General features: G+C 44.5%; 1 protein-coding gene and 1 pseudogene across 3 annotated transcripts in view; one reads left to right on the top strand and one right to left on the bottom strand.

Moving 5' to 3' along the window:
- LOC147462578 (uncharacterized) overlaps positions 1–12,448 on the top strand; it is a 78,142-nt gene extending 65,694 nt beyond the window's left edge. The window contains exon 2 of one of the 3 annotated variants that reach the window (XM_086526713.1): positions 12,242–12,448. In XM_086526713.1, coding sequence (XP_086382839.1) covers positions 12,242–12,314 — 73 coding nt within the window. In that variant the 3' untranslated portion in view covers positions 12,315–12,448. The other 2 variants (XM_086526698.1, XM_086526706.1) reach the window with 2 other exon arrangements.
- Positions 3,973–4,539, bottom strand: LOC147462579 (uncharacterized; annotated as a pseudogene).
- Positions 12,449–15,944: the final 3,496 nt, after the last annotated feature.

The raw sequence follows: 15,944 nt of genomic DNA, 5'->3' as shown, positions 1-15,944 counted from the left end.
TGGTTGATGCCGATGCCCGGACCGCATCTTTTCTACGAGGGCTCAGACACAGATCCAGCTCTTATGCTTACCTCAACTGGTTATCGGCGAGGGACTTTGGCTATGTTACCACAGATTGCTTGGCAGGGGGATCCTCAGACGCGTGATGAAATCTTCTCAGTTATCACTAGCATTGCACTATGGAATGTTTGGAGAGCTCGTTGTCTTCACATTCTCAGTGCGGCTCCACAGCTCCTTCCGGATACCCTCACTGCCATTTGGCTGGACATCATTCACACCCTCATTTGGCAGTGGGATTCTTCCTCGGGTACATCTAGAGCAGCCGAGGCTCGTCGATTTGCTTCCTTCGGCGTTGGGCTCGATCTCCACTCTTCTTCACACTTACAGGTGGACAGATTACATGGCATTATGCACCTCCTCAGTGGTTTCTCCTCCACTCATCATATAGACCACCATGAGATTGTTCTAGTAGAGTTGTCACTATAGTGACTATCACCCTTACATTCAGCTTGTCCACCCCACGTGATAGGCTTTTTTGGCATCCGCGGGGATTATATTGTACTTAGTAATATACAGCCCTGACTTTTCCAAAAAAAGAGAGAGAGAGAGAGAGAGAGAGAGAGAGAGAGAGAGAGAGAGAGAGAGAGAGAGAGAGAGAGAGAGAGAGAGATGAAATGAAATGAAATGTTATATTAACGTCTTCAAAAGGCCAAAGTGACCTATGAGACCAGAAAGTTACAATGCGGTGTATCTGATACAAAGTCAGATTAACAAAATAAATTAAACTAGGATAACAAAATATAAATACTGCGGGATCCTAAACTAAGCAGTACAATGTGAAGACAATATGGGAGGGGAGTAGAGATCCATCTTCATGTGCACTCTGGACGACGAAAGAGTAAGGCTTGAATCCTTTGCCATAGCCTCCTTCGAAATTGTGTAGCTCCTCTCCTCCCTCGGGGTCGTCTAGATCTCCCTAGCTCCAATGCTCGGTCTATGAGAATGCCAGTAGTGCGGGTAGACCTCTCCACCGTCGCTGGTTGCTCCTCTGTCTGTTCTTTTGGGTGTACAGTATCTAGTGTAAAGAAACCTGTGATCTGTCTCTGGGGATGTCTCTCTTCACCTCTCCTCAGTAAGGTTCCTCTATGCTTGTGTAACTCAAGTAGATAAAGCCCAAGACATCTTTGATCCTCATAACTCATGACCCTAGATAGAGGCCCAAAACCTTCTCTGAATAGACAGTGAAAACGACCTCGTATCTCATAGTACACTGTGCAATGACATATGTAATGTACTTCTGTCTCTGGCTCTAGATGGCATAAGCGGCATATTCTGTTATCTGCCGGTGTCCCTCTGAATCTGCCAGTCTCAATCTCGAGCTGATGTGAGGACGTGCGTATCTGGCCAATGGCACAACGCAAACCATGCGAAAGATGCGTGTCCATATAGCTAGGTCGAATCACAAACCCATCCCCCGTGAGGTGGAGAAGATGCTCTCTATAGAAAGCCATCTTTGTGCCCAACTCTTGTAACGGCTCTATCCATGTCCTTCTCGTGTCCAGCTGGATCAAATCTTGACGGATGAGTCTATTAATCTCTACCCGTGTCAGAGACCTCAAGGGTGCCTGAAGAGAGTATTGAAAAGGAGGCAACCTATCCATGGTGAAACCATGAGTCTGAAACCATGATGTCATCTGAGCATACCAGCATGATGTATCCCCGTTAAGAGCTAATTGTTTGGAGGACTCTAGAGCTACCTTGGCATATCTGTCTCTGGTAGTATCCCACAGACTGTGTACAAAGGAGACTGATCTTGTGAGCGCCTCAATCTCCATAGGGGGGGCAGCTAATTCCGCTCGAATGATATCATGCGGTACAGAAACCTTGGCTCTAATCAGCCGAGAGATCATAGATACCAGGGGCTTCTCCATACGCCTCCACCCATCCTGGCTTATAGAAGTCCCCAAACCTGCACCCCATATAACATAGTAGAGGCAACCAAAGTATCAAAGAGCCATAACTTTGTCCTAGGTTCCTGGAACTGAACCTGTGAACACATCCTCTCCATTCCTCCCAGAGCCGCACCGGCTCTAGTTAGTCTAGTCTCTGCTGCTCTTCTCAAAGAAAATCTCGGCCCAGTGAAGACTACCCCCAGGTAAGTGTATGCATCTGTATACTCCACAATCTCCTGACCATATTTGAAAGTAGGTACTGATCTCCTAACCCATTGCGGTGTGGTGTTAAACACCATAACCTTTGTTTTACCTAGGTTTACACCCAATCCACTATCCTCTGCAAAACTGCGTAGTGCGTCCAAATGTCGTTGCATACCTTTTGGTGAGTCAGATATCAGTACAATATCATCAGCATAAAGCAACAATGGGATCCACGTCCCTGCTAGCTGGGCACCCCTGTCACCCTTTCTGTCAATGTAATCAGACACCTCATCAACATACATACCGAATAGAGTAGGAGACAATGGGCAACCTTGTTTCACTCCAATAGTAGAGTGAACTAAATCAGATACCCCTTCTGGAGTGCGTACATGTCCCACCACTGATCTGTACAAAGCCATTATCTCCCAAATTACCTCTATGGGCACCCCCATCTCTTGCAGTCTGCGCATCAATCGAGCCCTTGGTACCATGTCAAATGCTTTGCGAAAATCCACAAAGCTACAATAGATCCGTCTCCCATGTGCTCTGCCCTCCTCAATGATGGCCCTGAGTGTCAGAATATGATCAAAGAGTGGAGAAACCCCTCCTGAAGCGGGCCTGACCCTTTGCTCGTACACCCTCGCCCTCTGCCCAGCTACTCAAGTGTTGCTCCAGAATAGATGCATATTATCGTGCCAATGTGTGTCCAACCATAATAGTGCGGTAATTCCCAGGCTCTGTAGGGTCACCAGCCTTGAAGATGGGCACAATATTAGACAACCTCCAGGTCTCAGGTAATCCCTCACACATGACACGATTGAACAACACTGCGAGAACCTCCATCAGCATATCCTAGGCATGTATAAAGTGCTCCGCTACTAGACCGTCATGATCATATGCCTTCCCGGTCCTCATCCTGTCGATTGCCCTTCGTACCATCTCAGGTGTAAAGAAAGTGCTCGTAGCTGGGCAAGGCTTGGTAGGGTCTGGAAGGGGTTCCTGTCCCGGAACCGTATATAATGATGTCGCATATTGGCCCCACACATCAGGTGAAGTAATCACTGGGGGAGGAGAGTGCTCATGGAAGAGTCGCCATGCCTCTCCTGAGTCCCTACTTAAGAACATCTGATATAAGTCTCGCTCCATCTGAGCTAGGTAAGCTCGCTTCTTCCGTCGCACAAGGCGTCGGAAAGCAATCCGAGACTGTTTGTAAGTGATGACTCCTAACAGAAGATCCCTCTGAAGCTGGGCTCTCATCTCTCTGCATTCCTCATCATACCAACTATTCTGGGGCATGCTCCCAGAATGTCGTCTCTTACCCGGCTGAGTGTGTGGGTATGCCACTGATGCAGCCCCATGCAGTGTCTCAGTCAGTATATTGGTGCACTCCTCCACTGAGAGGCCTGTACCATTTGTGCAAGCTGTGCCTTCCAATAGACGGTCCCAGATCTCCTCTGTATAAACGAAATCAGTCTTTGGTGTAAATGTATAGCGGGTGTGTGGCCTGCATCCTGGTGTCTGGGTTGTACTATACTGAAATTTAACGGACAGTGTCAATAGAGCATGATCTACTGCTATGCCCACTGGCCTCGCTCCCACTGTGAAATCTTGAATGCAGGGGATAAAGCTCGGTTGTGTCATAACATAATCTACTGTACTGGCTCCATGTCTATGTGGAAAGCATGTGAAACCGGCTGCTCCAGGAAATCGCTGTAAGCCATTAAGTATGGCTAATCCATGTGTGGTCGTCATTTCCATGAGGTATCTCCCATACTCCGTTTGCTCTCTGTCATCTGAGCATTTGTCAAGCCCCAACTCACCCCGCATCCAGCTCTCTAAGCACCTCATCTGAGGTGTCGTAGAAGATTGTCTGCGAGTTGCCCGTTCGGGCATTGAAGTCCCCTAGGAGAATGATATCACCATCCCTAGAAAACTCCCAAATGTCATCATCTAGGATAGAGAAAGGCGCCTGTCCTCTGGATGCGGCATACATTGATGTACTGGGAGGAAAGTAACATATGGCAATATATAGGAATCGACCTGTGTCAGGTCTCAATCTCACCCACATATATCTAGCATGATCATCTCTTCATACAATATGCAGTAATGGTTGTAGTTCCTCTCTGAATAGCACTGCTACTCCTCCTGAACCTCTACTCCCGTGCTCAGATCTCGCATTTGTCCTGTGAGCTGTTTCCCATCTGTATCCCACCACATGTGGCATTACCTGTCCAGGGGCCTGATGAGTCTCTGAGAAGAACACAATATCCTTGTCTTTGAAACTCTCCTCAAATGCACCCACGTCCAACCTCATAGACCCATTACAGTTCCAGGTAGCCATCTTCAGTGTGGTCCCATAGGTCTTGCACCGTCATGCAGTACGCCGTTCTAAAATCACCACCCGTCCATCTCTGTAGAAGGTTATCTTTCCCTTCTCCCTTGCCGTTGTAATCTCTGGCATTACCTCTCTCATATGTGCGAGCTATGAGAGAGTCAGGTCATCACCGAGGAAAATACCTGTCTTTTTGAGAGTAGGCCTCTTCCTCAAGAATTCCTTCTTCTCTTCCGACGAGGGGAAGCGTAGTATGAGAGCTCTCCCCTTTGAAGACTCTCCCGGGCCATCACTTTTCTTACCTACCCTCCATGCCTTTGTGTGCAAAGGCTTTTCCATCCCCATCATGGATGTAAGGCTTGTGACCTCTTTCTCCACATTGTTTATGTCCTTGAGACCGGTCACTCTCACATGCAGTGCTCGTATCCTCTTCGAGAGTCATGTTAATAAGCGTCGGTGTACAAGGAGTTTCTTGACCTTTACCTTTCTTGGCGACCTCAATCCATTTTTCAGCCTCGTCCGCCTTTTTCTGTGTCCTTGTTATCATCTCCGCCCATGAAGATGTCTTTGCCACACTCAGTTTCTCTTCTTTTGTGAGAGAGAGAGAGAGAGAGAGAGAGAGAGAGAGAGAGAGAGAGAGAGAGAGAGAGAGAGAGAGAGAGAGAGAGAGAGAGAGAGAGAGAGAGATGAAATGAAATGAAATGTTATATTAACGTCTTCAAAAGGCCAGAATGACCTATGAGACCAAACCGATACAAAAGTGGTGAATCTGTTACAATGTCTGGGTACCTTAGTACTAAAGTACTAAGTGTGAAAATAAATGTGAAAAACTAAATACAAAGTATTAAATAAGCTTCTTAGGAGCATTCTGGGTGTCTGGCTAGAATGCTTCTAATCCTTTGTTGTAGTCTCCTCGGTCGTGGTCGTCTCGATTTCCTAAGCTCAATCGCCCTGTCAATGAGGGTGCCTTTGGTATGAATGTGGGTACTCCTTTGTGCTGGCTGTTGGCCTCTTGCTTCTCCTTCCACTCCTGCTTCTCTCGATCCGAAGAAATCTGTGATCTGCCTCTGAGGCTGTAGTGCTCTTTGTCTTCTCATTAGATTATCCCTGTGCCGATGTAGTTCCAGTAGGTACAAGCCTAAGCATCTTTGATCTTTGTATTGCATGACTCTATCAAGAGGTCCAAAGCCTTCTTTAAATAGGCAATGGAAGCGCCCACGTATCTCATAGTATACGGTGCAGTGGCATATGTAGTGTAATTCTGTCTCCGGCTCCATTCCGCATAACTTGCAAATTCTGCCCTCAGGTGGGATTCCCCTAAATCTGCCAAATTCAATTTCCAACTGGTGTGAGGATGTACGAATTTGACCAATAGCACATCTCAAACCATGAGACAGGTGGGTATCCATGTAGCTCGGGCGAATCACAAATCCATCTTCAGATAGCGGTAGGAAGTTTTCTTTGTAGTCGGCCATCTTCGTGCCCAATTCTTGTGTAGGGTCTACCCATGTCCTCTTAGTATCCAACTGTATAAGATCCTGACGGATGATTTTATTAATCTCCGTTCGTGTAATTGCTTGTGATGGAGCCTCAAGAGAGTATTGGAAGGGGGGTAATCTTTCCATACTGAACCCGTGTCTCTGAAACCACGAGGACAGTTGCGCATACCATCATGATGTATCCCCTTTCATTGCTAATTGTCGAGAGGATTCGAGGGCCAGTCTAGTATATCGGCAATTATTTGTATCCCACAAACCATGTATAAAGGACACTGATCTGGTAAGAGCTTCAATTTCTATCGGAGGGGCAGCTAGTTCCGCTCGGGTAATCGCGTGTGGTACGGAGGCCTTGGCTGTAATCATTCGGGAAATCATAGATACCAAAGGTCTCTCCATTGACTTCCAATTATCTTGATCCACAGATGGTCCCCAAATCTGGACCCCATAAAGCATAGCCGAAGCCACCACAGTATCAAAGAGCCGAAGTTTTGTTCGTGGTTCTTGAAACTGCACTTGTGAACACATCCTCTCCAACCCTCCCAAGGCCGCAGAGGCTCTGGACAATCTAGCATCCGCTGCTTTCTTAAGAGTAAACTTCGGTCCTGCAAATACCACACCAAGGTATGTGTATGCATCTGTGTACTCTACTGTATCTTGGCCATATGCAAATGTAGGTGCCGATCTCCTAACCCACTGCGGTGTGGTGTTAAACACCATAACTTTGGTTTTACCCAAGTTTACCGACAGTCCACTGTCCTCCGCGAATTTATGTAATGCATCTAGCTGCCTCTGCATTCCATCTGGTGATTCTGCTATCAATACAATATCATCTGCATACAACAACAAAGGGATCCATGACCCTGCAAGTTGAGCACCTCTGTCACCCTCTCTATCAATGTAATCTGATACCTCATCTATGTACATACCAAATAAAGTAGGGGACAGTGGGCATCCCTGCTTTACTCCAACGGTGGAATGAACAATGTCGGAATCCCCTTCTGGAGTACATACATAACCAGTTACTGACCCGTATAAGGCCATGATCCCCCAAATAATCTCTTTGTGGACCCCTAACTCTTGCATCCAGCGCATCAATCTGGCCCTTGGTACTGTATCAAAAGCTTTCCAAAATCCACAAAGCAACAATACATCCTTCTCAATAATGGCTATGAGCGTAAGAATATGATCTAAAGTGGAATAACCCCTCATGAATCCAGCTTGTCCTGTTGGCCTTATGCCCTCATTCTCTGCCCATCTACTCAATTTTTGTTCAAGAATGGATGCATACAGTCGGGTCAATGTGTGACCTACCATAATGGTACGGTAGTTCCCGGGTATCATAGGATCCCCTGACTTGAAAATAGGTACGATAGTAGATAATTTCCAAGATTCAGGTAATCCTTCACACATGACCCGATTAAACAGACGAGCAAGGACTTCTGAAAGTAGATCCCTGGCATGGATCAGATGTTCTGCTACTAAACCATCATGATCATATGCTCTTCTTGTCTTCCTCGCTGATTTACACGCATGGGATTGTCATTGAGCGTCCCTAGACGCCCAAGAAAAGTAAGTTATTGATGGCTCTTTCATTCTAGGTCTAGGACGAACCATTTACGCTTGCGGCATCTTCTACGAAGTGTAGCTCCCGTCTAAGCATCCGGTTAGGGAACGGGGCAACGCCCATGAAGCTCCAGAAACGGAAGGCTGGCAAAATTAATTCAACTAATTCATTACTTTATTCGCACTAATGCCACTTTTGCTTTCACTATTACTAGATCCACTATTGTTGTTATCTACGTCTTTTACTTTACTTATTAGTAAATATTGTTAATGGAAGCAAGCTACATGCTCTACTTGGAGGGCAAAGGTAGTCAGGTTTCCTTTCCATCGTATAGGCTCTTCTGGCCAAGGGAAAGCACCTACTTTAACCAAAAGAGCTTAGTACGGCACCTGTTCGCTACCACCTATACAGAATCGGTGGGTTACCCGCTTTAGGCTGTAGCTGAAGAACAGGCGGGGGGCTGCTACCATAGCCAATCTAAGGCGCGACCTTGAGGGGGTTCTAAGGGCGGCAATTGACCGTTTAATCCTCTTAGAGGAACTCTCCCTGAGCAAGGTAGACACGGTGGCTTGCCACACTGGCATATACGCCGGGCCCTCTAAAGCACCCGAGACATAGGAAGCCTACATACTTTTCGTTTGTTCGTTAAGAGTTACCCGTACGGTGTCACTCTAGAGTGACTCGGGAGTTCATATCGAATGTGTTTTCTTAGTGGTCGCCATTTCAATGTACGAATTTGGAAGCATCTTATCAATGGCTTTTTTTACCATTTCCGTAGTAAAGAAAGTACTAGTAGCAGGGCATGGCTCTAGTGGATCTGGTAATGAAGGCTGTCCAGATACTATATATAATGATGTTACATATTGACCCCAAATCTCAGGAGAAGTAATCGTCGGAGGCGGTGAGTGCTCGTGAAATAAGCGCCAGTCCTCATGTGAGTCCTGACTCAAGAAGAGCTGATATAAATCCTTCTCTAGTTTGGCTAAAAATGCCCTTTTCTTGCGACGTACTATACGCCGAAGAGCAACCCGAGACTGCTTATATGTGGTGATCCTAAGTGTAAGCTCTTTCTGGACCTGGGTTCTCGTCTCTCTGCATTCCTCGTCATACCAACTGTTTTGAGGCATGTTCCCAGATCCTCTCTTCTGATCAGGTTGAGTATGTGGGTATGCCTCTTGTGCTGCTCCATGTAGTATCTCTGTTAACTGAGAAGTAATCTCCTCTACAGTATATACTGGCTCGGCTGCCCACATCCTATTATAGATCTTTGCCACATAGACTGAATCAGTCTCTGGCGTGAAAGTATATCTTGTGTGTGTCTTCTTCCTTTGTACTGGAGAGGCCTTGTATTGGAAGGAGATTGATAAGGTCAAGAGAGCATGATCCACTGCAATCCCAACCGGTCTGGGTCCCACCTTAAAGGTCTCGATACTAGAAATAAAGCTTGGTGAAGTCATGACATAATCCACTGTACTGGCCCCATGCCTGTGCGGGAAGCATGTGAATCCCCCAGATAAAGGGAAATTCTCTAGACCATTAAGTATGGCCAAACCATGTATAGTTGCCATCTCCATGAGATGTCTCCCATATTCAGTGTGTTCTTTATCCTGTGAGTTTCTAGTAAGCCCCCTCTGTGATAAATCCACTTCTCTAAGCATTTCCTCAGAAGTATCATAGAATACTGCTTGAGAGTTGGCCGTTCTGGCATTAAAGTCTCCTAAGAGAACGATGTCTCCATCTTTAGAGAACTCCCATATGTCATTATTCAATATGGAGAAAGGGGACTGTCCTTTAGGTGAGGAGTAGACTGATGTACTTGGAGGGAAGTAGCATATAGCGATATATAGAAATCTACCTGTTTCGGCTCTCATTCTCACCCACATATACCTTGCTTGCTCATCTTTCCTGATAATCTGTAGTAGTGGTTTCAGCTCCTCTTTAAATAAGACTGCTACTCCTCCTGAACCCCGGCTACCTCGTAGAGATCTCTTGTCTGGTCGACCAGCTGTTTCCCATAAATAACCCTTCACATGTGGCATACGCTGTCCCGGTATCTGGTGTGTCTCTGAGTAGAAAACTATGTCTCTGTCCCTAAAGTTGTCTTCAAAGGCACCTACATCTAGCCTATATGATCCATTACAATTCCACGCCGCTATCCGGAGCGTCGCCCCATAGGTCTCGCACCGTCATGCTGAGCGCTTTTCCAGAACCACTACTTTCCCTCTTCTATAAAAGGCGATTTTCCCCTTTTCTCTTGCTGCCTTGATCTCTGGCATCAACTCTTGCATGTATGCCACTTGTGCCAATGTAAGGTCATCTCTCAGGAAAATACCGGTTTTCTTAAGAGTTGGTCTCTTCTTTAGAAATTCTTTCCTTATTTCTATATTCGGGAAGCGGAGAATAAGTGCCCTATCCTTTACGTTTCCCTTCTCATCGATTCCTTTCTTGCCCACTCTCCATGCACTTGTGTGAGTAGGCTCTGTGATGCCCATGCGTTGTAGCAGCTCCTTCACGTCTTCATCTACATTCTCTTTGTCTTTGACTCCTGTGACCCGCACATGCAGAGCCCGATTCTTCCTTTTCTGCTCTTCCTCAATGGTCATATTAATAATGGTGGAGGTAGGTGTGGTCTCGGGCATCTGGGCCTTCCCTTTCTTCGCATCCTCAATCCATTTCTCTGCTTCATCAACCTTTTCTTGTGTCTTAAAAAAACGTTCCGCCCATGAAGATGCTGTTTTCGATTTCTGTTCATCTCCTTCCCGTAGAGCTTTCATCTGATCCTTCATGTCCTCGAGCTCCTTCAGCACCGAAGGTTGGTCGTCTCCCTTCTCCTTAGTTGCAGATTTGCAAGCCGCAAGTTCTCCTTTTAGCTCCCTGATTATTGCATCTTTTTCCCCCATGTGCTTTTCCATATTTGTTCTCCATGCTTCAAAACTTGCTACTGCCTCATCGAGTTTCTTTTGCATAACGCATTCTGTTAAATTTACTTCGGCCTTGATTAGGTTTCGTAATTCCGTTTTCAAGATCTGAATCTCCTCATTCTGTATCCCCAGGGTCTCTCTCCTTAGTTCTCTCATCATGTCTCCATACATGGAGTTCCTGTAGCTCTTAGCGCTCGCGTGCATTTCCTTCCTAATGTCATCCCTCATATAGTTTAGCTCTGATTTGAGCATCACCTGGACCTTCTCCATCATTAGCTCATCATGTATCCTGGAGGTTTTCCCCACTCGTAACGATCCTGGTGATAGTACAGTATCTCCGTTTCTCCGTTTAAATGTAGCTGTTGTTTTTTTTGGGGTGGTGTAGCTATCTACACCCAGCCCTTCCCCTTCGGTAGGCGGATCCATCGAACCCGAGCCACAAATGTGGGGTAGGGTACTAGGGTGAGGGACTGAGAATAGGGCAAACTTAAAAGTTTATCTTAGAGCAATCTTTAAACTTTAACGTAGGATCTAATTGACATTCTACGGTAGATGAAGGGCGTGCTGGGGCAAGCGTAGGACGGGACATGCTACGCGTAGAAAGTCTTTCTACGCGTAGAGGAGCTTGCAGAGAGAGCGTGTGTGCGTACGATCAGAGAGAGAGAACTGGGAAACAGTGGCATCCTTTTTGTGCAGAGAGTGAGGGCGCCCCTTGCTGCAGCACCTGCTTGTTCGCTCCTGTCAACAACACCACCCTCTCTCACCTGCTGTCCCCAGCAACCATAGCCTGCCCCATCTGCAACCGTACGTGACGCAACTGGGGCCTGCTGCTCCTATCTTTGTGGTTGCCAACGAAGTTGCCCGCTGTCATCTTCCTCAACGACTCAGCTCGTGACCTGCTTGCCTTTTTGAGAGAGACCTCGATGCAGTAAAGGTTGGTTCCTGTCCGAAATCTTCCTGTTGCGTACTCGTGCTGAGGCTGAGGGCTACGCGAGCAGGCCTACACGCTGGTATTCAGGCTCCTTCTACGCGAGCAGGCTCATTCTACGCGAGCAGGCCTACGTGTAGCAAACCTTACGCGAGAGAGCAAACCTTACGCGTAGCAAACCTTATGCAAGAGAGCAAACCTTACGCGAGAGAGAGAGAGAGAGAGAGAGAGAGAGAGAGAGAGAGAAAGAGAGAGGTCTTGTAGGCTTTATTAAGAAGTATACTATACACCCTCTTTCAAGTTTGTACATTGTCTCTTGAATTAGCAGTTCCATTTTACCTTTATATTGTCATGCATGTAAGTTTTGTTATTCTGACATCATTGACTATGACACAATGGTCTTGTTTGTGCCATAGCCATATATCTTTCATAGGCCTATACCCAAGGTTTGTGGAAAAATTACAACTATGGTGTAGAGATGGACTTTGATATCAGGTTTGATTTATATGTTGTGCAACAACATATCTTGGATTTATTGATGGATGAGGCAGAGGACAACAGAAGAATTGATGGATGAGGCAGAGGACACCCGACACTAATTTTTAACACTCATTTTTTTAATTCACCCTTGTTCTCATTAAATGCATGCTCCAACCATGTGTGGCAGAGTCAATTCTCATGTTTTCGAAACTGGTCTTTATGCTAGGCATACATCTCATGCACAAATTCTGAGTATTAAATACTTTCCCTATCACATAGACATAACAATGAAGCACTTATCGTCCTGGTTTTGGCTTGATCAATAATACTTTGCTCCATCATCTTGATTTTTCACTCTCAGGTGTTTGGTTGACAAAATCAAGGCAATTCATACTCTCACTCCAACTGATCTTTGGAATCACTTTTGTATTTAATTGCAACAATGTATTGAATGTGTGGGTGCAACTCTAGCTAATTAGGACAAACAGGAAGTTAAGATAGCATGTAATACTATTGAGGCTCTCTTGCACCAGAACCTACAGCGCTTCACATATCAAAATTTGGCAAGCTTAACTGACTCAAGGAAATTTGGCAAGCTTAACTGACACAAGGAAATTTGTCTGCTTTTTTTGATGTTAAAATAGCTAAAAGAGCTAGATTTTATGTAGACAAAAGGAATTGCAAGATACTGAGCATACTTCAAAATCTTTTTATGCCAGGCTTAGACAAAAACATGCTAGAGAATGTATATCCTCACTTCATAAGGAAATTGGGGAGCTTATTAATGATCTAGCATAAATTATGTAGGAATTTGTTCAACATCATGAGAATATGTTGTATTAGCATATAGATACTTTTAAGGGAAAATACATGTGTGGATCCTATCACTATTGCAAGAATTGACCGATTTTTTGATGATTAAGAACTACATTTGTCTCTGTCCAATCTACCTAATGATAAAACTCATGGCATATGTGGGGTTTGAAAGGAGTTTGTGTTGGCTTATTGGGAATAGCTAAAAACTTTGGTGGTTGAGTCATATCGCACAACTTGGATGGACTAGCATATGTAGCCCAATCTCAAGCAAGGAATCATAAAACTTGTATCTAAACAAATGCTCCCCTCTTTGTTGAATCACTGGAAACCTATAACAATGATGGGCTTTATAAAATATTTGCAAAGGATTTTTCTTTGAGACTCACCCTTGTTCTTTGTTAAATCATTGGAGATCAATAACAATGATGGGTATTATTTATAAAATAATTGCAAAGGACTTTTGACTCACCCTTGTTCTTAGTGAGCATATTCACAGAGCACAATCTAGCGTCGTATAGCAAGAATATCTAGATATGATAACATTCTTACAATCATGTTTGGCATGGAAGTAGCTAGAATTGCTTTAGTTAGATTTTGAAAAGGCCAGGTTTGATTTTATGAAATGGGATTTTATAATGTTTGTCTTGTTGAAGCTTTGCTTTGGTCCTCAAATGGCACCTTGTAGGTCTTATCGGGGAATGGTGAAATGTCTCGTCGTTGTCAATGGTAAGTTGAGTGCTCTTGTCAAAATATGTAGATCAGTGCGGCACAATTGTCCACTTACTCCCCTTCTCTTTGCCATTGCCATCCATCCCCTCTTTTACTTTTTGGAATTGCAAGCCAAATAGGAAAAATTGCATGGTCTATAACTATTGCTCATCATCATTGATCGTTCTTGCGTTTGCTAATGATACATTTGCCTTTCTCCAAGTTGATAATGTAAATATTAGTAAATGTATGTCCTATGTTTCAGTATTTACTCTCGTAGTTATGTTTTCTTTAATCTCAATAAGTCTCATCTTGTAAATATCTCAGCTGATAGATTTGACAACTTAATTTACATAGGTAAAAGAATCCCTTAGGGATTTGTCTTTAGACATATTGGCTACCCTATGGGCCTCCAATGGGGGTTGATGTATCTCACAAACAACTTATTGATTGGATCCTCACTCAAGTCTTTGGCAAGATTTCCTCCTAGAATTCTAATGGATAAATTTAGTGCAATTAAGTTTGCATCCCTATATCATGTAAATATGTCTGAAGTCCCCTTTTGCCTTGGTCTCATGCTACAATCAAGTAGTTTCACTATGATATTTTGAAATTCTTTTGGGGTTCTTCCCGTTCTACTTGGTTAGCTTCGCAATATATTCATTAGTCCATGAATCAAGGTGGGCTCAAAGTGCTTGATTTGTCTAAGCATGTGGAGGCTAGAAAAACAGCTTTACAGCCTGCAGCCACCTCGATGCTATGTTGCACTGATCGTGTCCGCGGTAATCCTGGTGGCAAATCATTAGGAAAAACATCTTGAAATTCCTTTAATAATTTCTGTAACTCACTAGCAACGTTTGCTTGTTTAGAATTAGCCATTGGTGGAAGAGATGAGAGAGAAGCATGCGGCGTTGAGGAATGTTCAACAGATTCAATGTTAAAAAGAAAATGAGACAGTGAGTAACACAAGAAAACTTGATCTATTTCATTATAAAAAACGAGCTGCATAAGCTCAGCGGTACAAATCAATGGTGATGAAGGTACATCCTTCTCTCTTAACAACAACACATGTACGCCATGGGATTCAAACTTCAAGCTGTTGTGCTCATAGCTACGCTTCAGTGATGGTCCTAAGCTATGCAACCATTCCCTACCAAGAACCACGTCTGCCCTTTCCATATTCATAACCTGAAAATCCAAGCATGTGGAGTAACCTTGTACTTCCAACGGAACAACTCGGCATTGAGTATCTCAAATTTCGATATCATGTCTATTCATCATTGCTACCTTGTAGCGGTGGGAACTCGGAGTTTGAGGCAATTTGAGTTTTTTCACCAATCCATAATTGATGAAATTGTGAGTAGCACCGTCATCTACCAAGATGCGCACCTTGTGGCCTTGCAGAGATCCGTACATACGCACTAACTCATGTGGTCCAAAGGTTTGTTGCCACATGGAAGCTGTGAGACAGCATTCATGTACCACCTCTGTGTGTGTTACTTCCACTGTAGAGAATCATGAGGAAGACTCAAGAGGTAGTAGTTGCACCGTGTGCACTGCTTTCTCCTTGCCATGAGCAACATATTTTCCCTTGGGACAATCCTTTTTGCTATGACCGCTTCCTAAACATTGAAAACATAATTTCTCTTTCTTAGCTTTATCAAAGTCCTCAAGAGAGAGAGGACCCCTGGACCCCTGGACCCCTTGGGTTTTTTAGATGCATCTGAATTGGCAACTTAAAAATTTCCTTTTATTGTGCCCATACTGAGTGCGTGTATTACAATGTGTATTAGCAGGCACGTGAATATTATGTGTTTTCTTTTCATCCGGATCATCATGAATATGTGCTTTCACTATGGCTTCCTCAAGTGTTTTAAGGTCTTGGGTCTTGATGTACTTCTTAAGCTCTGGTGTCAGACCTCGTATAAACCCTCGTACTTGTTGAAAGTTATCTAAGCCTTCCAACTTGAGGATAACATCCCGATAGTGAGATATATATTCAAGCAATGATGGGTATTGGTGCATGGAACACGTGTCCCAAGCCGTCCTATTTCGATCTGCCTCATTTGTAGGCAAAAATTCTTTGCTAAACATAGCTTTGAAAGCTGCCCAACTCTGTGGTATGATATTCTTCTCCTTAAGAGACATCCACCATTTGTAGGCCTTGCCTTCCAGAGTTAAGCTTGTTTGCAAAGCTCTGACTGCGTCCAGAGTACGTCGTAAGGCGTGAATTCCATTCCACTTGCTGAGAAAGATATTCACTGCATCCTTATTGCGGTCTCGGTCTTCTCCTTTAAAAATCGGTGGTTTGGTGTTTTTCAACAACTCATCCACCTCTGTTGCAGTGAGAGTGTGCAAAGTATCAACAGTTGGGCCTTGCCCTGGATTAGAAGGGCCTTGCCCTTGTGTATAATGTGCTCATGCATGTGCGTGTCAGTAGGACCCTTGGACTGCTGCTGCATTAATTGAATCACTAATGTGGATAGTTTAGTGACATTTTCATTTAAAGCTATAAAATTTTTATTCATGATTGACATGCG

This window comes from Adiantum capillus-veneris, chromosome 2 (assembly GCF_014529385.1).
Source record: "Adiantum capillus-veneris isolate H3 chromosome 2, ASM1452938v2, whole genome shotgun sequence".
Classification (NCBI taxonomy): Eukaryota; Viridiplantae; Streptophyta; class Polypodiopsida; order Polypodiales; family Pteridaceae; genus Adiantum; species Adiantum capillus-veneris.
This window is presented reverse-complemented; position numbering and strand designations above follow the sequence as displayed.